The sequence below is a fragment of the Necator americanus genome, chromosome IV, assembly GCF_031761385.1.
Source record: "Necator americanus strain Aroian chromosome IV, whole genome shotgun sequence".
NCBI lineage: Eukaryota > Metazoa > Nematoda > Chromadorea > Rhabditida > Ancylostomatidae > Necator > Necator americanus.
The window spans coordinates 19,956,440-19,981,051 of record NC_087374.1 but is presented as its reverse complement, the minus strand read 5'-3'; the positions used below and the strand labels follow the sequence as shown (position 1 = coordinate 19,981,051).

General features: G+C 42.5%; 4 protein-coding genes across 8 annotated transcripts; 2 read left to right on the top strand and 2 right to left on the bottom strand.

Annotated features, from left to right (window-relative positions):
• Positions 1-101: 101 nt before the first annotated feature.
• RB195_002003 (uncharacterized protein) lies at positions 102-24,420 on the top strand (the record flags this gene model as incomplete). Of its 4 annotated transcripts, none has more annotated exons than XM_064199049.1 (11): positions 102-120; positions 453-487; positions 544-743; positions 951-1,083; positions 19,609-19,773; positions 19,851-19,972; positions 20,810-20,954; positions 21,019-21,140; positions 21,406-21,466; positions 22,404-22,548; positions 23,703-23,845. In XM_064199049.1, the coding sequence occupies 11 exons, from the start codon at positions 102-104 to the stop codon at positions 23,843-23,845; spliced, it is 1,290 nt and encodes a 429-aa protein (XP_064054928.1). The 4 variants fall into 4 exon arrangements, with proteins under 4 accessions (XP_064054928.1, XP_064054929.1, XP_064054930.1 ...); XM_064199048.1 differs by lacking the exon at positions 453-487 and adding an exon at positions 272-361 and having other exon boundaries at positions 102-143; XM_064199047.1 differs by lacking the exons at positions 102-120; positions 453-487; positions 544-743; ... (1 more) ...; positions 22,404-22,548; positions 23,703-23,845 and adding an exon at positions 17,017-17,046 and having other exon boundaries at positions 21,406-21,502.
• On the top strand, positions 4,915-5,208 carry RB195_002006 (uncharacterized protein; the record flags this gene model as incomplete). Its single annotated transcript, XM_064199053.1, has 1 exon — positions 4,915-5,208. The coding sequence occupies one exon, from the start codon at positions 4,915-4,917 to the stop codon at positions 5,206-5,208; it is 294 nt and encodes a 97-aa protein (XP_064054934.1).
• Positions 8,409-11,379, bottom strand: RB195_002005 (uncharacterized protein; the record flags this gene model as incomplete). The annotated part of the gene is made up of 4 exons (XM_064199052.1): positions 8,409-8,480; positions 10,549-10,703; positions 11,054-11,180; positions 11,239-11,379. The coding sequence occupies 4 exons, from the start codon at positions 11,377-11,379 to the stop codon at positions 8,409-8,411; spliced, it is 495 nt and encodes a 164-aa protein (XP_064054933.1).
• On the bottom strand, positions 12,070-12,467 carry RB195_002004 (uncharacterized protein; the record flags this gene model as incomplete). 2 transcript variants are annotated; one of them, XM_064199050.1, is made up of 2 exons in its annotated part: positions 12,070-12,333; positions 12,396-12,467. In XM_064199050.1, 2 exons carry the CDS (start codon positions 12,465-12,467, stop codon positions 12,070-12,072), a joined length of 336 nt encoding a protein of 111 aa, XP_064054931.1. The 2 variants fall into 2 exon arrangements, with proteins under 2 accessions (XP_064054931.1, XP_064054932.1); XM_064199051.1 differs by lacking the exon at positions 12,396-12,467 and having other exon boundaries at positions 12,070-12,300.
• Positions 24,421-24,612: the final 192 nt, after the last annotated feature.

Sequence of the window (24,612 nt, the reverse complement as noted above, 5' to 3'; positions counted from 1 at the left end):
CTGGAGTTCCTTGCCATCGATGACCCTCAAAATAGAATGAGATCTACTAAGGTTCTTCTAGCAAATATTTCCCTAACAAGCTGTTCTTCTCACTTTTGAAAATGCGGATTGCTGGGGGCGGTCATCCTTTTTTTGTTTTTAAGGTCTTATTATAGCGGCACAGCTAAGTTTGTTAACCGTATGTCATTTGCGATCACAAATTAATTAATTAATAAGAAATGAGTAAATATTTAGAAATGAAATAAGGCGGCGATCTATCGTCAACGTGAAGGACGTAATAGAGAACCAGCTAGTACGGCAACATAGCGAAATCATCGAAGAAGGGGAGGATGACAGCAACAATAACAGTACATCGGTAAAAGTTAGTCCACCGTACACTCTCTATTTTGCACCACAAATTACTGAAATAACAGACTTCAGTTTTCGCTCCTGGCAGTTATGAATTGATTTAGTTTGGTATTATCCTCAGTTCCGTGGAACTTTTCGAGTAATTAATTTTCCAATTTGCCTTCCGGAACATTTCTTACTGCAATCCAAATTCAGAACAAAAAGCTATCATCTCGCACATCAACATCTGAGTCAGCGCACACTTATCTGATCTCACCGGAACAAAAAACTGAACCATCACCGAAACTAAGAAATGATCCACCGCCGAAACCAAAATCTCATCCATCACCAAAACCCCCTACTCCTGCACCTCGATCACTATCAACTGCTCAACCGGAGGAAAAAAAAGTAAAGAGGTGAGCGATTTTCTGCGTAAGAAAACTCTCGTGTGCGTTGTATCGAGACCGTATGGTTTTGTAACCACTGAGATTCAAAACAACGCTAAATTAATGCAATTTTCAACCGATTCATGTGAGGTTCTGACAACATTGCTACAGTTATAAAAATTGGGTCATTGAACTTGGCAAGGTCTTTTATCTGATCTGATAAAAACAAAATTTCAGCTCATCTCAAGACCAGGCACCATCAACGTGCATCACTGGCAAGACCCAATATGAAGCTTGGCTGCAAAGGAAAAAGAGTGAAGAAAGGAGGCGTAAGACTAAACAACAAGAGGAAGCAGCCAAAAAAGAAGCGGTATTACAATACATATCTATGCATATCTCATGGAGTACGTTCATCTTCATTTCTAAGAGAATTGATCGATCGATGGTTAGAAACCGAATAGTACCGAGCAAATATTACGGTAAAATGGTATAACACTTGTCGGTGAGGATAAAAACACTGATTTTACACACGAGCTAATCGACCATGTCATCGTATGGAACAACACGCATTTATGGCTTCAAATACTCTTTCGATACCAACATAATACAGACACAATCATGATCATGCTATATAATAACGGGCTTAATCTGTCGCGTGCGTGTATGTGTATGTGTATGTGTATGTGTATGTGTATGTGTATGTGTATGTGTATGTGTATGTGTATGTGTGTATATGTGTATATGTGTATATGTGTATATGTGTATATGTGTATATGTGTATATGTGTGTATATGTGTATATGTGTATATGTGTATATGTGTATATGTGTATATGTGTATATGTGTATATGTGTATATGTGTATATGTGTATATGTGTATATGTGTATATGTGTATATGTGTATATGTGTATATGTGTATATGTGTATATGTGTATATGTGTATATGTGTATATGTGTATATGTGTGTATATGTGTATATGTGTATATGTGTATATGTGTATATGTGTATATGTGTATATGTGTATATGTGTATATGTGTATATGTGTATATGTGTATATGTGTATATGTGTATATGTGTATATGTGTATATGTGTATATGTGTATATGTGTATATGTGTATATGTGTATATGTGTATATGTGTATATGTGTATATGTGTATATGTGTATATGTGTATATGTGTATATGTGTATATGTGTATATGTGTATATGTGTATATGTGTATATGTGTATATGTGTATATGTGTATATGTGTATATGTGTATATGTGTATATGTGTGTATATGTGTATATGTGTATATGTGTATATGTGTATATGTGTATATGTGTATGTATATATGTGTGTATGTATGTGTATATGTGTATATGTGTATACGTGTGTGTATGTATGTATGTATGTATGTATGTATGTATGTATGTATGTACGTATGTATGTATGTATGTATGTATGTATGTATGTATGTATGTATGTATGTATGTATGTATGTATGTATGTATGTATGTATGTATGTATGTATGTATGTATGTATGTATGTATGTATGTATGTATGTATGTATGTATGTATGTATGTATGTATGTATGTATGTATGTATGTATGTATGTATGTATGTATGTATGTATGTATGTATGTATGTATGTATGTATGTATGTATGTATGTATGTATGTATGTATGTATGTATGTATGTATGTATGTATGTATGTATGTATGTATGTATGTATGTATGTATGTATGTATGTATGTATGTATGTATGTATGTATGTATGTATGTATGTATGTATGTATGTATGTATGTATGTATGTATGTATGTATGTATGTATGTATGTATGTATGTATGTATGTATGTATGTATGTATGTATGTATGTATGTATGTATGTATGTATGTATGTATGTATGTATGTATGTATGTATGTATGTATGTATGTATGTATGTATGTATGTATGTATGTATGTATGTATGTATGTATGTATGTATGTATGTATGTATGTATGTATGTATGTATGTATGTATGTATGTATGTATGTATGTATGTATGTATGTATGTATGTATGTATGTATGCATGTATGTATGTATGTATGTATGTATGTATGTATGTATGTATGTATGTATGTATGTATGTATGTATGTATGTATGTATGTATGTATGTATGTATATGTGTGTGTGTGTTTGAAACGAAATTCCAAAAAGGGAGTGCGACGACGACGGGTCCAGTCCACCGGCGTCAGATTGGTGGGCCGGCGCCAAATAGCTATAGAATGGGTTGCGGCGGGTCGACCCGCAGCGTCGGATTGGTGCGCAATGACCTCGTGTGCATGTCTCTGAAGGTAAATGGGACGTTGCACCCGCTTCATAGCCGCGGCCACTGGATTGCTTCTCGCCTTTATAACTCCTTCCCGTGTCTATTTCCTTATTCGTTCGCTTCAGGATGGTGGCATGCCTTTCTCAGAAAGTTGAAAAATGCATGCAAACGGCTACTTAAACAGTAGCGAACAGTTTACACGATATGACGTAGAACGTTATCTTTATCAGTAGGATGATGACTATCTCGTCATTTTGAGCTAAAACATCATTCCTTGATAACTGTTGGGGGGAAACAGGAGGAAAACCCATATTTCGAGCAATGTTTTTGAAATTTGTCCGTAATATATTGGTAAGGAGTGTTTGAAGAGTTTGAAGTCTGAAGTTTGATTGTTCTCCAAATTTAGAACTGACACGTTTAGAAAGAAGACTATGAAATCTATCGCCTTTAGTTATAATAAAAAAAAAAGATTGTTAGAGATACCCAAGTCTAATTTCACAGAAAACGGCACTAATGTTAATTGTTGTTGATCTGTGAAGGCGAGCGAAGCAAACACCACAGAAAGTCTAAATTCCGACTATAACCGGACGTTCAGACAGATTTAAAATTATTACTCGAGGTATGGGTTTCTTCTTGCTTTCCCCCAACAGTTATCACACTATGATGTTTTAACATAAAATGAAGTGAACAACTTCATCGTACTGATGGAGATGATGTTCCGCGTCACATCATGTAAACGGTTGGGCACTGCTTAAGCAGCTGCTTTCATTCATGTTTCCACTTTCTGAAGAACGCATGCTACCAAGTTGAGGCAAAGGTGAAAGAAAATAGACACGAGGAGGAGTTATAGAAGCGAAAAGCAACGCGGGCTGTGGTTGGGACTGTTAAACGGTCGTAACCATTCGCCTTTTGCGACATGCAGATGAAGTTATTGCGCGATAATACTGCACTGTGGCACGGATTCGACGCCGGTGGACCCGTCGCACCCCCGTTTTGGAAATTCGTTTCACAGACAGACAGACAGACAGACACACACACACACACACACACACACACACACACACACACACACACACACACACACACACACACACGTGACAGACTAAGCCCGTTATTATACAGCATGATAATCATGACATGATCATGCTATATAAAGAGCTTACTCTGTCACGTGTGTGTGTCTAAAAAGGGGGGTGCGACAGGTCCCACGGCGTTGGGTTGGTGCGTCGGTGCCACATAGCAGTGAAATGGGGTGAGACGGGTCCTACGCCTTCGGATTGGTGCGCCGCGAAAGGTTGATGGTGTTACACCGGCTGTTCCATTTTACCTCTAAGACCCCTCCGTGCGTCTGTTTCCTTGCACGTTTGCCTCAGTTTGGTAACATGTCTTCATCAGAAAGATTAAACAAATGAAACCGGCTGCTCAAATAGTAGGCGTGGAACGTTGTCTTGATCAGTATGATGATGTCGTTCACGATATTTTATGTTAAGATATCACTCTGTGATAACTGTTAGAAAGAGACAGAAATAAAACCCATACTTCGAGTAATGCTTTCAAATTGTGTTCATATTATCTTGGTATCGAAAGAGTGTTTGGAACTGAAGTTTGAATGTTCTCCAAATGTGGAACTGATGTATTTAGAAAGAAAACCACGAAATCTTTCGCCTGCATTTGTTATGAGAAAGAGGAAGAAAGCGTTGTTTGAATAACACAAATTTAATTTCACAGAACATGACACTATTATTAGTTTTCATTGATCAGTGAAAGGGTGCAAAGCGAACACCATAGAAAATCTGAAATTCCGCTTTAGTCGTAGATTAGAACTAATTTAAAATATCTAAGTAATTCTGCAGCCACCACATTTATTCGCAAAAAGAAACTGTATCTTATTTTCAAGATGGCTGTTTCAGTTGATCCTAGCTTACCGCCTCCTATCACCTTGATCACTTTGTTCACTTTGAGTGCCACTGTTCTTCGAGCTTGTCGAGCAGACGCCATTAATCCTTCCGTCAGTTGTCCACATCGTTCTAGAATCTCCCAGTGGTTTCTTCGTTCACATGGGACACAAAGGGCATTGAATGTTTTGAAGGACTTTGTGGAAATGTCTGACCATGGTGCCAGCGGTCTTCCTGTAATGCGGTTAAGATCACGTGGAATCCCGTCGCTTATAGCTCTGGTCCAACGGTTGTAGTTGAAGCGGATCACGTGTCCGCCCATATTACGCCTCTACCTTTTTTGTTCCCTTGGAAAATGCTGCGGTGACAATAATCTTGGATCCCTGACGTGGAAAAGAACTTCCAATCCCGTTCCTCACTTGTGTGAAGCGTTATCAGAAAGATGCCATTAGCAAGGCCCAGATGGTGTAGCTGTTGCCCATCAATTTTCACTCCCACAACACCGTATTCCAGCTTCCGCGTTGCATTCTTGAGAATGAATATTTTAGATTAAATTATCTCACCCTGTCTGGTTCCTCTCTTACGCTGATGATGACATTCTTGTAGTATGTCGAAATTCCTATTGTGAAGTTACTGTAGAACTCTTGCCTTTATGTACTGAGGAGGCTTTTGATTGACCAAGGCTTCAATGATCGCTTCCGTTTCAAGTGAGGGGAACTTCTTTATGTCGATAAAAATGGCATCTTGTGCTCTCGCAATCCTTCGATGAGTTCTGAAACAGCGTGAGTATGGTCAATCGCGTTGGATCTTTTTTTGAAATCCTGCTTGCTTGCATGGTTGTCCTTCACCTAACACGTTTTCAATCCTGTTAAGGATCACTCTTGCGAAGAGCTTGTAGATGACAAATAGAAAGCAGATTGAGAGATGGTTGGCGATGTAATGCGCATCTCTCTTGTTATACAACAAAACGGTCTTGCTCGTTCCTCACTGTTCAGGAACCTTGCATTCCGACTGGTAGCGCGTGAAATCTCGCCAGAGTGCTGATAAGAACTGGAAGATTCTTCGGATTTATCCTGTCAGGACAGGGTACGTACAATTTTTTACCGACATGATATCATGTCGTACTTCGGGCGGGAGAACTACTGGAATTACCTGTCCGTCTTCTCTGAGATGGTGGGGAGGCAAGTGGACATGTGTGTCGAAGAAATCAAAGTAGAAGTCGTGGATGATTCTTCTCTATCCCTTTCTTGATGGAATTGTTGTTTCATTTTGTTATCGTAGAACAGTTATCTTCTCTTGCGATTGGCGGATTCTCGACAGGCATAGTGAATTCTCTTCACCGCCTCTGCAGCTTGAGCCACCTCTCATTCTATTCTCTAGATGAGGTCTTCTTTCACCGCCTCTCTGCAAAGCCTTGCGAGCTCGATCGTGATGTCCTTGTTACTTGCAACTCGTCCTGCTCCACGCTGGTGTATCAGCTCAAGAGTTTCAAGAGACAGGCGTCTCTAGAACTCTCAGCCTTCTCCGTGCAGTCGTGAAGGTGTTCAACAAGCTGGTCATATTTCTCGTCGGTGTTGTCCATTGCGAAATCTTCCCAAAGGTCGGCTAGCGTAACGAAGAGATCTCAGTTAAAGTTCATTAGGCGTTCTTCTGGGCCAATTTTGACATTAGAATCACCGACAGCGACCTCGTAGAAGGTTTTGTCATAGCAGCATCCGTAGTAGTCTCTGTAGCACTTCTCTAGGTTCATACATAAAACTTCGATTTCCTCTTCTTGAGCTTGATGTTAGCGCGTATGCGATGAAGATAGTTATAGTCTTGATAGTTAGAATTGGGACAGATGAGTGATACCAGCTTCATTCAGTGGAAGATGAATACGGTCGCTAGGCTCCAAATCAACTCAGCATCTAAGCAATTCAGCCTTGTTGTCGATACTGACGATCACTCATACACAAATGGGAGATAAATATAACGGATTAGAGAGCATTTCACCAAAAATAAGGCTTTTTCCATTCGACCTGTTCAGTGCGCATTTTAATAGCGATGGTGAAAGCGTACAGGAACCGACCGTGTGTGTTTTAGTTTTGAGTTTGCATTCGAGGCCGCATTCTCACTATTAATGCTCTAACGAAAAATTGGTGCATTCGCAAAGCAAAAGTTGTATGGATGCGCTATAGCTAGTTTAGTAACGAGAACTGTCGTATATCAAGAAAATCAGTACAAAATCGCACTAATTAGTTGACATACCATGTAAAATAGTCTTGGCCCTGCTATGCGGGTCTTGAATATATAGGTGTAGGTCCTACTGCTGTCCTCTTACACGAGACGAACACGATTGGGGTATATGTTTACCTTATAGATACTGGATTAAAATCATGTACATGAGACGAGCAACGATAATAACGGGGGCAATATAGCATTACAAGATAAGTGATAACATAACAACATCAATGATCACATGTAAGCACAGTTCCATCATTATGAGGTTCTTAGTTTAAGAACGATAGACTGAAAATAACTACTAAGTCAGTTCAACCGTATCACGACTACCAAAAAAAACTAGTCATGTTCGTAACAGTTAGGGAATAACAAGAAACGCAAAAAAGGAGTAGAGCAAAAAACCCGTAGATAGGTTACGATAAACGTTAACGCTCAGGGTTGTTACGTAGACTTCGATGAAGATGAGCTGCACCAAGTCGCAGCTAGAGCCGAAACCGAGTAGAAAACTGTGGTAATCATGCAGAGAAGGGCCATAGCAAGTAAGCAGTTGAATACGATGTCGACCTTCGGCTTATATATCCTTTTTTCCCGCCCGTTCTCATACTATTTCGAAATCCTAAGCTGCCTTCCCTCTATCATCTGATCCGCATGCTCAGGATATTTCGAAACCCTCAGCTCTCTTTTCTACTTTCTTTCCTTCTCTTCTTTTTCTTTTCTTTTCTTTTTTTCTTTTCACTATACTGATACCAATTAAACGGCATCGACATGTTTGTGTATCCTTTTACTGAGGCGAGATGTCTTGTTCGCGGCGTCGTCGCGTGCTACTCTCAAAACAGAGGATCGAGCCTGGCGAACCTTCACTGGCCTCCGGCAAGTCGCAAACCGCCGAATGTTTCCAAACTGGTCGCAGTAAAAACATCGGGTGTCGTAATTCCCTCAGCTGTCTCCTGGACAGTGTGTTCTCAAACACATTACGCACCTGCTTGTGCGTTTTAGATGATATTTCCTTCTCCTTGCGCTCATGATCCCAGTGCATGGGGCACTGTAGTGGCGTCCAACCGCGAGGCAAAAAACACATTGTATGGTCCGTTCGTAGTCACGGAGCCTTCCCTTCTGAAACCTTCAGGCAGAGGACATTGGCTGCTGTTCCAGTTCGTGGATCATCAACGCTATGTTATCACTGCGTGCTTGGCCCGGCGCAGTTGCTCCAGGAGGCGTTCTTTTTCCGTGTGATGTTGTACCAGCTCGGCGTCTGCGTGTTTTTGATCCAAAAGGTCTATTCCTCTCGGTTCCTTGGGACTTCATCTTCATCTTTGTCATCATCCTCATCACCCTCTTCATCAGCTACCTGCATGAGATTTGCGTTTCCTTTCCGAAGAACTCTTGCATACCTTCTGCGTTTCTGTTTTTTGGCGTCTTTTGCGATGTGGTGCTGCCTCTTTCCGATGTCTGCTGCGACGTAGTACTTTTTTTTTCTTTCCCTTTTCGCTTCGTTATCTAGCTAGTATCCGGGGCGTCTGGTTCCATTTTCCGAGCAGAAAGGTCGCTCTGTGTCCCAACATCGTTTACAAGCCTTGCGTCTGTCTGAGTATCTCTTTCGACACACTATCGGCTCCCCCGATTTTATGAGTGTCATGGCAGGAGCAAGCACGATCTGTAAGCTGTGTAGTGTATGCAAAATCTCATTTTGTCTCTCGGCGTATTCGGTGCTAAGTATTTGCCTCAGATCTTTTGGCGATATGTGGTGGAGTGGTATGGTGTCGAGCCACTGTTGAAGGGTTTGGAGAGCGTCTTTGCTGCTCTTTGCGTCTTTGCTCAAACTGTTCCTTGACGTTGGCCTTCTCAAAACTCCGCTGGTCGCGCTGGTTGCACCCTCTCTCGAAGTTCTTCCAGTGCGGTGAGCTCGTTTTTGAGCTTTGTTTCTAGAACTTCCTGGCGCAGCACAATCGGCTCATTGTTGTGGTCGTACGCGTCCTGCTGGATCAAATCGTCCCACATCTCAGGGGTTATCCGGTCCAGGACGAATAACATGGACGCTATCGCAAAGGTTAGACGAAATTGTGTTTGGATATGGAACTCGATGCGTTTTGTCTCCCTCTAGGAACAGTACCTCGGAGTTTTCCAAGCGTATCTTCGAGGTTCTGTGAACACATAACGAGAAACCTCTGAGTCAGACCTACTGCAAGCATAGGAAAGAGAGAAAGTTGACGACATAATGATATAAGCTTATTGTGAAGATCACGTGTGGATGGTAGATAAGCAAAACTCTGGTGGATGTTGCTGAGCGCGCGGTTCAATCGTCGTACTTCTTCCGCTGGGACATGGGAGGGGTCTGGTGATTCTGAGAATTCTTCAAAGTCGTTTGCTGCCATTGTCAGGCTAAAAGTAAGCAGTAAGTAGAGTAGCAGAGGCAAGATGACCTTAATGCATAATACATCTATTAAAAATTGTTATTTAATGTGGTTTAGGCTATTATGTCGTTATAGGCGTTCGTGTTCTAGCAGATAAGTTGCATGGAGTGACGTAAAGGAGGGCGTAATAACGGTTGCGCTTTTTTGTTGTGATATAGTAAGCATGGAATATGGAACAAATGTGCGGGCGGGCTAGGAACTAAACTAAGGTCATATATGACATTAGTGGGGGATGTTGACGGCGATTTGCATCACAGCATATCCATTGCACGTAGTTCACGATAGTTTTCATGCGGAAGCGAGGAGCTACTTTAGTCGTTTGCCGCAACATCGTACTGCACAAAGGGTATAGGCACATCCTGTGGCGCCACAATAAGAGATATCTGATGATGATGGTAGCTAAAAGTACCGCAAGCATAATGAGTGTGATGCCCATTCTTTGGTTGGGGCAATGTAAGAGTCCTCGGGTTGGGTTCAAGGTTGAATAAGTGTTGAGGTTGTCAGTCAGATTCGTAGCTGCGTTTGCCAAATGGGTTAGTAGGCTAGTATTGAGAGGGTATCAGAAGGAAAAAAAGGTTGAGGAAATGGGAATGTATTCTGGCGGCACATGATATTTCTCTGCAGTCCTTCCTCTGTTGGTCGCAAATTGTAGCGTGATTTTCTCGACTACGAAGTAGTGTGGTACCACTGAAAGATGAGTCTACGGATGGGATTTCCAATGGAATAAGGAGATTTGGAGGGCGACAGATCTTTCGGCCAGTGGATGTAATAAGTTCAATATCACGAATTTGTTCATCGTTTCCTTACCGTACACTAGTAATTCGGGTCATTCTTTATTCGTTTCGTGGGAGCACTGGACCACGTCTCCCTCTGCTAGTTTTGAATATGGCGACGATTCATCCAAGTTCTTTTGTGTGTCTCTCGTAAGCTGGTCAGGTACTGGCGTTGCCATAATTTTCAAAAGCGTCCCGTTGTCGCAAATGAGGTTCATAGTGCCTCTATGACCTCATGGCGATTTTGCAATGCACGGAGTTCTTGTGGAGGGAGATAGTCTGGATTCAAAGTGGAATCGTCGAGGAGATCTGCGGGTGGAGTTAGCAGAAGGTTCTTTTGCAGAAAATCGACAGGATGAATGGCAGAGAACGTATCCTGTTCTACTCCTTGATAGGTCACGAATCAGAGGGCGCGAATTTAAGCATCCTTCGATCTACGTTAGCATTGTGCGAATATGGTCACCTTTACGGTCACGAGCTTCTCGTGTAGCTTTGTATATCGCATGTTTTACGAACTTGATCAGGCGTTCGTAAATTTCTCCTTGCCATGATGCGTACGAAGTAGTGTGGTACCACTGGATCTACTTGGCAGATGTGGCGTCATTGATGTCGGAGTTGATATCGTTGTTGCGTTGTGGCACTGAGCAGCAATCTTGAGGCGTTGTCGCATGTCATCGACTTCGGAACACCTCGCCGTGTAAGGAGCCGCCGTAGGGCGTTAAGGAAATCCTCTGTACCTATGCTGGCGACCATTTCCAAATAGATTAAGCGCGTAATTGTGCAGGTAAAGATGCATTCATATGCGCGAGTGTCGTCCTCGTCCTGATTGGACGTTGGAAGATCGAAGAAGTCGAGTCCGACGTACTGTAATGGGTAGCTTCGTACTACCCTTCTTTCCGGTAAGTGTGTCATTTCGGGATACCCGTATGGCAAGCAAGTCGTTAAATCGTCGACATCGTACACATTTTTGGATCATTTTGTATATTTGTTGCCGACGTTTGGGGACCCAATAGCCTTGACGAACAGTAGCCATTGTGCGGTCTCCCGGTATGATAGGGTCCATGGGCGTCCTGAACAATGAGTTTCGCCAGATGTGTGTTAGGAGCAATGAGAGTGGGCGTTTGTGTTAAGGGCGGATCTTCCCATTCGTCCATGTGACATCCAAAGTTCGCTGCTATGTTGATGCAAACTTAAAGACGAGTCAATAGACTTATGATAAGCTGGCGTTAGAAAGTTCGACTGGTGATCTTTTAGAAATATTGGACGTGCTGCTTGGAAGCAGGGGGCCTGAAGCGTAGAGAATCCGGGAGATCCCTTAATTTGGGGTTTCCACAATGTGCGTATTAGTCTCTTGGTGAAGAGCAAAACTCTTGCAAGTACTCTTTTAGGCTTTGCAAATGAACTGAATCGATTGACTCCAGAATTGAGTCGTTGCCATTAGGGGGTTTTGCGATCACATTCATGGACAAGGTAGTTTGTAGATTGTCGTTCGTGGCGAGAGAGTAGAAGGTAATTGGCCAAAATTCCAAACAAAGGTTCAAAAAGCTCGGACCAGTCCACCAGAAGTGCTTATGAAGGTCGTTGTGATTGAGTCCTCGTGGGCCACCATCGGCTGGATTATTTTTAGTGTTGACATATCCAAAACGTAACGAGACGTATTCTTTAGATAATGCCGGAGATTTCTCGTGTTTCCTTTAAACGATTACATATGAGTACTCCTGGGCTGGTATCGAAAGGCGAGCATGCTAGTCAATTAAGCGCGATTTGAGAATCCGAGAAGATGTAGATCGTGGTGGGCAAGTTCCTCCTGCTTGAAAGCGTCCTCATAGCCTGGCATATTGACCACGCGAGACGGGCGGCCATTGCAATGGCGTTCATCTCCATTTTTGGCATTGTCGTCTTTGATTTTATTGAGGGTAGTTTCCTTCTGGCCATAACCCGACACGAGTTCACGTTGTCCTGCGAATACGGCCAGTTGTTGCATTTCGGGAGTGGTGGAAAGGAGTCTTGTGACAGACTGGAATCCATCTATGTTCTCAATCAGTTCTGTCCACTGTTTGCATAGATCCACTGGCGTACCCCCGCAATTTTTCTCTCCACAAATCTTGTTGAAATCTTTTCGCCGTTGTCACTACTGGAAAAACGAGCCATCTGAGTGGGTCGTAAACAGAATCGATCTGGTGTGTTACTGTCCTGTTCGTGAGTGCAGTTTTCGACGGTATGGCACAGTTGAATTCCAGTTAATCGCCCAAGGCGTTCCTTTCGATAACGAGTGCTTTCTGACTATGCGATCTTGCGTACGAATAATTAGGCAAAATCCTTTGAAGACATAGGTGGTTTGGAAAGGAATTCGCGTGAGTTCATTTTCATAATCGCGAAAATCTGGTGGGAGTTCATGATTTTAGCGTTCAGTTCCTCAGGTGTGCTTGCATAAATGAACAATTTGTCGACGTAATGATTGGCTTGGATTCCCTCTGCGAGAACTCGGTCTTTGACTGCATTTCGTAGGTGGTAGCGTATAGTTCTTGCCAGGAGAAAAGATGGTACGTTGAAATGTGACGCGAGTAAACCTATACGTGACAAGGTTTTCTTCTTCTACAGGGGCGTGCTTGTGCGAATTTGTGGAAAGTCTTTCTCGGCGATAGCTACGTATGGAGGCAGACGAAATCGTATCAATATAGCATAGATAACTGGCAGAACCAGCGATCCTTGATGGAGCACATCATTGAGCGAAGAGCAGTTCTTACAGTGAGATGCCGCTTCAAACACTTTACGCAATTTTGTGGTCTCTCATGCGTAACTATGGCCTGATGAGGAATATAATGCACCGTTGTACCTTAGCGAGGTTGGTCACTGGGTACCCTTTCGATGATTCCGTTTTCGAAATGGGAGCGCAGAGTTTCCGTGTAACTTTTCTGGAAATGTGGATCCATCTCATTCCGTAGTCGTTTTAAGGCGATGTTTTTGTTGTCCGCTAGCGGTGGATGGTTTTCCTTATATCGTAGTCGCACGCAATACCCGTCCTCTCGTTGCTATATGGTGTCCTGTAAGAACTTTGTTACTTGTTCGTTGACAGCAGCCTTTTCTGCGTCTTTGGTAGCTGTGAAGTCGCGAATTCCTGCCGAATCCATAGATCAGTACTTGTCCCAACGCGTCAATTCATCGTCGTCTGCTACGGCGTTTATCATTGTTACCATGCTTCGTTGATCCTTTTCAGAAGGCTGATCCTCTTTGAGTGTGTACTATTTCTTGTAAGCAGATATCCGAATTTGGAAGGGATTAGCTGAAGGCCTAATGGCAAAGTGTAGTGTGGCTGGAAGGCGTTAAATAGATTTCACATCTGATCGCATCCCAATAAGATTCCAGGTTTTGACGCTTGGTAGTCTGTTGGCTTGGAGAGCCCAATGTTGTGTTGCTGGACGCACTTTGTGTCGTCTGGCGAGTTGCGTGCTTTTTTTTTTCTTTAGCTGTGAGTACTTGTGTCCTGCAGAGACGAACTGGATACTTTCTTCCTTCATGATCCCAGAGATCCAACTGCGTTACTGCACATTGTGTGGGTTTGGGCTCATGCGAGTCGGAGGAATACACGAGGAGTCTTTGTTTTTTGATGCACTTCAAGCCTAAATCGTCTACGAAAGACGAGGCTGACTAATAAAAGATTGATCGGCTCCGGTTTCAAAAAGAATCTCCACATTGTTTCACGTTTCACGTTTATCGTCGCGTATTCGTGCTACACCTGTGAGTAAGAGGACATCATTCTGTGCAATATTGGAGTCGTTGCTGTGGAGAATGATCTTTTTTTCGAACCAATACGATTTCCTTTTCGGGTATTTCATGGAGGTGGGTTTGAGTCAGGCGTGCCTTAGCCGCTGGCGCTGCATTTGGTGTTACCGTGGTTTTCCGGATGGATTATGAGGTTGCCGTCTTGGGCGAAGTAGAGTGTTTGGGCTCATTTGCGCATTCTTCAGGTTTAGGCGTGTCCGAGGAAATGACGCACTGAGGGCAGATGGTGTGATGGTGGCGTTCTCCTAATGCATAATGGACAGCACTGAGAGGGACACTGTCTGGCGAACGTGCACAGTTGAGAAATTTGTTGTGTTGTTTCATAAATGCGCGGCGTTCTTTAATAGTGGTACATATGCAGCAGTTCACTATATCGCTTATCTGTTCCTCTGTGATAAGCATGCGGTCCAGCATTGAACAAATATATCATGATATATTCGTTCAATTCGCCAGATACCTATAGGAGGGGGTGCGACGGGTCCACCACTGCCAGATACTTATAGAAGGGTGTGTGACGGGTCCACGAGCGTTAGATTCCTATAGGAGAGGGTGCGACGGGTTCACTGGTGTCGGATTGGTGCGCCGGCACGAGAGAGCTAGAAAATGGGCTGCGACGGGTCCCACGGCGTCGTTGGTACGCCGGCGCCAGATAGATATAACGTGGGTGAGACGGGTCCCGCTGAATCGAAATGGTGCGCAATAACATCGCGTGCATGTCGCAAAAGATAAATGGTTAAAGCCGTTTCATAGCCGTGGCCATTGCGCGCGTTACTTTTCACCTTCATGACTCCTCCGCGTATCTATTTCTTTCTTCGTTCGTCTCAGGTTGGTAGCATGCCGTTCTCAGAAAGTGAAAACGCGTATGAAAACGGCTGCTTAAATAGTAGCAGGATGTTTATGTGATCTGACGTGGAACGTTATCTTTATCAGTAAGATGATGTCTTGCACGTCATTTTACGTTAAAACATCATTCTTTGATAACTATTGAGGGAAATCAGGAGAAATACCCATACTTCGAGTAATGCTTTCAAATAGTATATACATTAATCTGGCATCGAAGGAGTGTTTGTCGCTGATGGTTGAATATTCTCCAAATGTAGAATTGACGCGTTTAGAAGAAAAGCTCCGTAATCTTTCGCCTTAATTTATAATATGAAGAAAAGGAAAGCGCTGTTTAAAAAAATCTAATTTTACAGAAAACACTAGTACTATTAACTTTCATTGATCAGTGTCCATAGAAGGGGTGCGACGGGTCCACCGCGCCAGATACCTGTAGACGGGGGTGCGACGGGTCCAGTCCACAGGGGTTACACTGGCCCGCCGGCGCCAGATACCTATTGAAGGAGGTGCGACAGGTCCACCGGCGTCGAAGTAGTGCGCAGTAACTTCGTGTGCATGACGCAAAAGATATATGGTTGCAGCCGTTTCAAAGCCGTGGCCACGGGCGCTTTGCTTTACACCCTATATGACTGTGTTCATTTCCTTCTTCGTTCGCCTCAAGTTGGTAGCATCCCGTTCTCAGAAAGTGAACACGCGTATGAAAACGGCTGCTTAAATAGTAGCAGGATGTTTATGTGATCTGACGTAGAACGTTATCTTTATCAGTAGGATGATGTCTTTCACGTCATTTTATGTTAAAACATCATTCTTTGATAACTGTTTATAGAAAACAGGAGAAAAACCCATATTTCGCGTGATACTTTTAATTTTGTCTATAATATATTGATAAGGAGTGTTTGAAGCTGAAGTTCGAATGTACTCCAAATGTAGAACTGATGCGTTTAGAAAGAAGACTATGAAATATTTCGCTTATAGTTATAATATAAAAAAGGACGAAAGATTGTTGGAGTCCAATTTCATAGAACTAATAACACTAATATTAATTTTCGTTGATTAGTGAAGGCGAGCGAAGCAAACAACACAGAAAGTCTGATGTCCGGCTTTAGCTGGACGCTCAGACTGGTATATGTATTATATATATATATATATTTATATATATATATATATCATTTTCCAGTCAGCGTCCTGTTTGAAATATAGAAGGTGTTGTTCGAGAGCCTAGCGTTGCAGTTCGGGCGCAAACTTTTTAAGGGTTTTGCGTGTGAAATACTGGACTGAGTGATATTTTCAGGATATCGGATTTTGGATATTGCCGTGTCAGCCCGCGTGGATCTCCGCGTAAGGCGTTAATGAGATAGTTGAACTTCTTCACTTTCGGCAATGATTGTTGATCAACATTTGCTTCGAAAAACGTCCAGAAATTGCTGAATTCCCACACTTTCGCAGTGAAGGTTAGAATTGGGATGGCGGGTAGTTCTGGCGGTGCATGTGGGGAGTTGTCCCCTTTAACGGTCACATTTTGCATTTCTATTCTTATGACCAAGGTGTGAGCTTCTTCGATGAGGTCTTCAGTTGATTCTAAGAGTTTGTCGATATTTTTCTGTTGCTCATCGGTTATTTCGTCTTCTATTTCGTCTAGCGTTCTTGTAAATCTTTCTAGGACGCCGGAGAGCAGTTTTCATTTGTTTATTCCAATCATTGCTGCGCGGGTATCTTGAAGAGATGCCGTTTCCGTCAACGATCCCTTTGATTGGTGGTCGGCCAGCGGTGAGTCAACTGATTACGGTAGCGGGTTAGTAATCTCTTATGGACTTTCAATGTGGTCGGGCCAGTCATGATAATAAGCGCGCAAGCACAACAAATACAACTACAATAATGTCCAAGTGTCAAAAATCAATCCCAAATTTCAAACTTCCAATCTAATTCAAATCCAAGTGACAAATAATTGGAATTGTGGATTAGCGGGTGTAATTTGTGCATTCATTAAGCTTCGGATCCAAAGTTGAGACAAAGTTTGAAATTTCCCGAGAGAAGAAAACTGGCATAATGTAAAAACTTGTTCATCAAGAGGTAGTCGATGCGAACAGATGTCAGATCGAAGATTGAGGCGAGTGGAATATTCGATCAAATTTTAGCAATAAATTTTGTCCTACCTTTCTTTAGGCCGAGTTGGATCTTCGATACACCATAAAATAGTTTTAGCCGTGCCACGCAGGTCTTGAAGCTATAGGTGTTGTCGTGCCCCGGGTCCGCTCCGAGAAGGAGCAGCGGGCATCGATGAGGGACCCAGGACCGACTGCCCGGATCCGGAGGGGCCCTGCGCTGGGCTAGCCACCGGATGGCGGCCTAGCCCCTCCGAACCCTGCGGGCTCGATCCGAGGGTCCCTTCCTCCCTGCCCCGACTCCCCCTTTGGGGGCCTCAGGGCTGCCCTCTTGACCCCACGCCCCAATGTATTTCCTAGGTTGCAACGCGGTTAGAAGGGTTTTACGAATAGGGTTTATCCTTAAGACATCAATACACAACACGGCACGCACAATTATACACGACATAAGGTGGATCAATAGAGGGGCCAGTCATGGTTAAGTGGTTCTCGGCGGTAGATGGTTTAGGGTTGCGGTTCGGACCCCGCCGGCAGCCAGCCAGGGAAAGGGTTGTTGCGATGGTGGTGTGGTGCGGCTATCGAACGAGGCGGATTACGATACAATGCAACACGACACCACGAATAATGCGGATAAGAGACTGCACCGAGATCGGGTTAGTGGCGAAAGAGAAATGGAGCTGGAACTGGAACCCCGACTGCTCGGTGCCAGCCCTTATATATGGCGCCGCGTGGGAACGCTACCGTAATACATTGCCATTGGCAATGTTTTCCACGCGGCGCGCGAGAACTGCGGCAGGCTGGCTGGGAAAGTCGTGCCGGGCACGACAGGTGTAAGTCCGGCTGTTGTCTTCTTACACGACACGAACACGATTGGAGTGTATGTCTACCCTTAGAAACTGGGTTAACACACACACTGCATTGGTTGCACATAAGACGAGTAACGATAATAACGTGGACAATATAGCACAACAAGATAAGTGATAACATAACAACATTAATCATCACGTATAAGCCACAGTCCCATCATTATGAGGTTCTTAGTTTAAAAACAATAGACTGAAAATAACTATTATGTCAGTTGAACCGTATCACGACTACCAAAAAAAAACTGGTAATGTTCGTAAGAGTTAGAAAATAGCAAGGAACGCAAAAACCGAATAGAGCAAAAACACTTGGATAGGCTACGAGGAGACGTTGATAATGCATGCTAAGGGCTATTACGTAGAGTTTGATGAAGATGAGCTGCACCAAGTCACAGTTAGAGTCGAAGTCGAGTACACAACGAAACCCAAAGGCAGGCAAGAAAACTGGTGTAATCATGCAGGGAAGAGCAATACCGAGTAAGCAGTTGCATACGATGTCGACCCCCAATATATGATTTTTTTTCTGACCCCCTCTCATGATATTTCGAAACCCTCAGCTGCCTTTCCTCGTTGGTTTTCATCTGATCGGCGTGCTCACGATATTTCGCAACCCTCAGCTCTCTTTTTTAAAGACATCACTCCACGAATCTGGGGTGGTACGGTAATGTAATGGTCAGGTAGGTGATGCCTATACGGTGTCGTAGATTGTAAAGAATAGGTTTGATTCCGTCCACTTCTTCCTCTTCTTCTTCGTCCATTTAAAAAAAGGCCCATAAGATGCGGCGCGTGCGCAAGGCTGGCGCGCTCAAATCGAACTCGTTGTAGAAAATAGCGCCTCTGGATGCTAGAAGCGGCATCGTCCGTGCCGTTTTTTCACGGCAACTAGGAAAATTAAAGGGAAATCTCCTTCCCATAATCTACGATCCGTGCAGGCATAACTCACCTGGAACCCGCACCAGCCCAGATTCGTGTGGTGATGCGCGCCTTTCCGCGATACCATGTTCTTTTGGCGGTGTTAGCAGAGACAAACAAATCTGAACTCAGAAGCTCGGGCCATATGATTTCTAGCTGCTTTCGAGGATTTTATAAGAACCATGACTATACATGCATAGAACTTGGCCTACCCAGACATAAAAGATAAAGGATAAAGTTTCTGGCGTTAATCAATCCGCTTGGGATGCGCCCCCACGTTCACTTTAATTCAGGATCATTTGAGGTTCACGAACGTGTAAGTGGCCTATGCAATGACTTGCGGTGGCTAGCCGATGTGTCAAGTCAGTGTTTTTATCCTCCCAGACAAGTCTGGTACCAATCTATCGAGCCCGGAGGGATGAAAGGCTTGGTGAGCACTAGGGGGGATTCGAACGATCGTGCAGCAAGCGGAACCTCTAACTGCTACACTACACCCGCCCTTGTTTCCTCCCAGACATATTGTTATTTTTGAAGGTTTTGCGAACATCTAACGGAAACCTAATGTTAATCAAATTTCATCCACTTGCAAAACATTTTTGGCATTGTACGCAGTTTATTAGATACTTGATCAGTTGTGAATTGTACACATTTCATCGGTGTTAGACAATACTCTGCTTTTATATATAAGATATTTGCAAATTTTTCAGATAAAAGTTTGTAGACTTCGAAACCACTACAAAAGAATTTCACAATAGATAAGTGAATGCAAAGTTTCTATAGTTCAACGTCTAGGAGGAGAAGGAGCGGAAGGAAAATGCTAAAAAGCTGTTCGAGCGATGGAAACATGAGCATGACGAGAAGGAGCGCGCACTACGACAACAGAAAAAAGCTAAAGAAAAGGAAAAACATAAAACTGAAGAGGCATCGAAAAAAGAAAGGATGAAAGAAGCTGAGAAGGTAGTTTTATGCTACGAGCACAATTACAATGTATCGAGGAATTCCAGAGAATACTTCCTGTTAACTAGAATTTCTAGTCTTTCGAAGCTTGGAAGCGATCGCATTCAAGACCTCGCACTTCTTCGTCTAATAATGAGGCAGAAAAACAGCGACAGAAGGAGGAAGCTAAAAATGAAGCTGAGAAAGCATTTGAAGCGTGGTAAGGATGATATAAGGGGATCCTGTCTGCTAAGAATATTCAGGGACGGTGTTTCGTGGTCGTATTTATCATAGTTATTATCATGGTATAACGTAGTTTTGATTATTATGAAAAAACATTTATGAAAAAATTTTATTTTATTCTTATGAAAAATGTCACTATTACGTTTTGTTATACATAGTATTTCTTAACCAGTCTGAAGGCCCGGCTGACGCCGAACATCAGGCTTCTTGTGATGCACGCTTCGTCTGTCTTCACTGATCAGAAGAAATTGAATGTGGTGAAATTTTTTATAAAATTAAATCTGTATTTTTTCTAACGACGCTTCTTTGTTTTTTTTTTAGAAGTTTAAGAATATTCATGGAAAAAAATGTGGAAACATAATTCCGAGCATGAGTTTTTCTCTTTCTCCTCAAGAATTAGCTGACGTGAAAAGAAATGAACGTTATCATCGAGCTGATAATGATAAGGTTCTACGACAGATAGTAAACTGTTAGCTAGTACTTAAGCAGCCGTTTGCGTTTCCAGTTTCTGAAGAAAGGATGTTATTAACCTGATGATGCAAACATGCATTTGGAATAGATACGCGCTGAAGTAATGAGAGGTACAACGCAACTCAACAGCCATAAAATATTTCACAATATTTCGTTCACTTTTTGACAAATCGTTGGAATTAGGATTTTTGGGATGATTTGGAATCGCACACTGTAACGTTGGAAAACACATACACACACCGTTATTATATAGCATGATATCTATAGATCCTTATTCAGGAATAAAAAAAAACATTCATTCCTTCCTCGCGCGTTTCATAAAGAAATGGGAGAATAATTTCAGGAAGAAGAGCAAAGATATGGCTAAACTCGCTCGAAAACGTGTATTAGCTGAGAAGGAAGAAAAGGAAAGAAAGCAACTTGAAGAAGAACGAGAATATAAAGAGCTATTAGCGCAACAAACCTATGAAACGTGGTTGGAGATTAAGGTGATGTTAAAAGGTTTCCTTTTATCTCTAGAAGGAACACAAGAAGTTCACGTGAAAGGTTAAGGAAAACGAACGACTTCTCGCCCAAAGCATGAATTCGCTTAATGTTGGTGAACCATCGTTACTTCCATGGCTTCCGCCAAGCAATACGTGTCCACGACAATTTAGACCGCCTCCGAAACATAGGTATGTTTGTAAAAGTAGCTTTTTTTGTTCATCGCTAAAAGGCTTACCCAAAAGACGGGAAAGTGTATTGCGGGGGGCATTCAGTGGCACCCTTATATCCCAACGCTCTAACTTACTTTTTCTCTTAGTAACTTAGTAACTTTAGTTTACATGTCATAGATCCACTAAGACTAACGCTTAGGCCTTAAGGTCCCAATTGATTTGATTGTTTATTTCGAGAAATAAGGGTGCCACTGGTTTCCCTTATTGAATAATTGCTTTTCAGGAGACGTTCCCTTGACCGCCGTCAAAGAGCAACATCAGCGCAGGCCGCTCGACTGAATAGAGTGAGCTCTGTCAAGAGCATGTTCAGCATGAATTAATAATTAAAGGTTCTATTGGAGTAAGAATGAATAAAAACTCTACTATTTCTGTTGTCATACTTTGCTTTGCATACGTTTATTTCATTATTTTATTTTGCTTTTTACTTCATGCATTTTTTTCAAGATAGGATTATGGATGTAGATTACCAGCATGGGCGTGATCGATATCCGACTTGTCAACAGCACTCCGCTACAATTTTTCCTACGAGGCACCTGGGCCACCCTCGTACAAGGGCCACGCATTTGAGGGAGCGGACAGAAAATCAATGAGGTCTCCTCAGCAGCCTTTTCAAATACAACCGATGAATAGGCTGCTGACGGGAACTGGGGTATGCGCAAAGTGCTACGCAGCAAAAATTACACCGGAAGTCCGTTTCTCAGGACGGTTAGGAGAATTGAGCGTGAACACATTCATACTCGTAATTTACACTTCTGAGTTCTTACATTTTTCGAACACAATCAATTTTAAGGTGAGTTTCCCTTAGATAGTCAAAAAGATCTGATAGCGCATTGCAACATACGAAATACGCAATTTGACATCCGGCACTTATCTTTTTTCATTCGATAATGAAAATAATTAATTTAAATATTCTGGGTGTGACCGAATGTACTGCGAACAGCTCATTAGCCATGGAAATTGATCGAATGAGCAGGTAAGGCGGGTAAGGCGACGTTTACATGTTAAGTTTTTTTAGCAAAAAAAGTGATTCAATGAAGTAAAAAACATAGAAGTGTAGTTCGGTTTTGTAGGAAAAAAAAGATCATTCCAGCTGTAAGAAAATAACTAAAGAGAAATCTCCGTTCAATCTTCAGGTATCAGTATGTACCAACAAGTAAAAAAAGTGAACGAGTAACAAGATAACCTTCTTGTCTCTCATTTAAATGTTGTCTTTTTGAAAAGGAAGGCTCAGTCATTACTCTGTTCGTTCCCTCACCTAGTGGGCAACAATTCTACCTTGTTTTGATTGTTTTGATTATGTGGGCCATTCATGTGTTCATCGCGTCTATTCCTCTTATTACGGCCTTGACTTTCAGCAACGGAACAGGTTAGCTTAGCTCAATAATTCAATTGTGTGTCAGTTTTCTATGACAAGATTCCGAACTTCAAAAACCAAATCACATTATATATGCCGATTAAGGGATCTTTAATGTGCATCTCAAACGAACTGTTCTGTTCTGACCTGTTCTGAAACAATGAGAGTATCACAGCGTTCATCCTGGTGACTGCGACACATCGGCCGCAACGCACGTGTTTTCCTTGTTAAATACATAATTCGTCCTAGTTGCATCCAAGCAATGAAATAGTCTGTAACGTGTGTATGTGTGTATGTGTGTCACGAAATCCCTAAAAGGGGGCAGCGGGTCCAAAGGCGTCGAGTCGGTACGTTGACGCAAGAATGCTTTAAAATGAGCTGCGACGGATCCCTCGGCGTCGGAATGGTGAAAGCCAGAAAGCTATAGTATAGGGTGAGCTCGGTCCCACGACATCGAGTTGGCGCGCCGAAGTCATAAAGGAGTAAAATGTGGCGGCGTGGAATAGGTGTGAAGTGGTGCAGTAGTATAGCGCAATAACTCCGCGTGGCCACTGGACGTGTTGCTCTTCACCTCTACAACTCCTATGCGTCTCTATTTCTTTGCATGTTTGCTTCAGGTTGGTAACATGCCCTCTTCAAAAAGTGGAAACACAAATGAAACCGGCTTCTTAAAAAGTAGCGAACAGTTTAAATGACGTTGAACGTTATGCTCATCAGTGTGATGTGCCATTCACGTCATTTTATGTTAAAACATCATTCTATGATAACTGTTGGGGGAAAAGAGGAAGAAAATCCACACTTAGTGTAATGCTTCCAAATTGTGTCTATATTATGTTGGTATTGAAGGAGTGTTGGAAGCTGAGGCTGGAATGTTTTTCAAATGTAGAAATGACGCGAATAGAAAGAAAACTATGAAATTTTGCGCCTAGATTTATATAAGAAAAGAAAGCGCTGCTAGAAAAACGCAAATCTAATTTCCCACTACCATTAATTTTCATAAATCAGAGAATGCGAGCTAAGCAGACACCATAAAAATTCTGAACTCCGGCTTCAACCGGACGTTCACACTTGCATTATTATGAATTGGAAGTGATTTCCAACAACGTTGTGCTGTAACACAGTACCGCCAAAACGTTTCATCAAAGAAAAACTCTAGTGATGTTCAGATTTTTTCCACGAGGAACTGTGGGATAATCAGTGGTTGGAGCTAAACGGAATGATGAGATACAAATGCTTGCCAAGGTCGACAGATCTAACAAGAATATGGTACTTTGAAGAGCGATATGTAAGTATATTGCTCCTCTCATGAGAGAGGTATCGGCACAAAACATTGTAAAAGGTCCAATGCAGAACTTCCACGGTAAAGTCGTGCACAGAGTTCCTCTTGAAGTTTGCGAAAAAAAATCCCAGAACTCCTTTCTTTCTGATTTCTATAATCTCTACTATTTTTTATAGTAATGCATGAATAAGCCTAACCGTATTCCGTTAGTTTTATCGTCTCTTTTGCCCACAGTGTACCTCCATGGTCATAGTTCGTAGTGATTTCTGTCCCATTTTTGTGTAGTTGTGCATGATTAGCATCTGTCATCGGAATCCCAAGGTGACATGCACATCGAGGACCAATATGTAGACTTTGACCTGCCACTGTGGAACGTGCCTCTAAGCTGCAGTAGGTAAACGTGGAGCGAAAACCACCAACGAATTGTTGGAAATGACTTTGTTTTGTACGCATATTGAGCTGTTGGTAGCAGACAGTAGCTGCAGGTAGGCTTCGCAAAGGGATTTTTGCAAATCACCTTGATCACCTTGACTCCCGTTGATCTTCGAACTGGTCGAATGGGCGCCAGTAATTCTTCCATTTGTCCCGATCGAGTGCCAGAGTAGCCCAGTGGTTCCTCCTTTCGCGTGAGACACGAAGAGCATCATACTTTTCTTTGAAGGACTTCGTAAAGAAATCTGACCATCGGGTCGGCGATCTTCCTGTAGTGCGCTTAATATCGCGCGGAACCCAGTCGCTCACGGTTCTAGTCCAACGGTTGTCGTTAAAGCGCATCACGTGTCCGGCCCACCTTATTT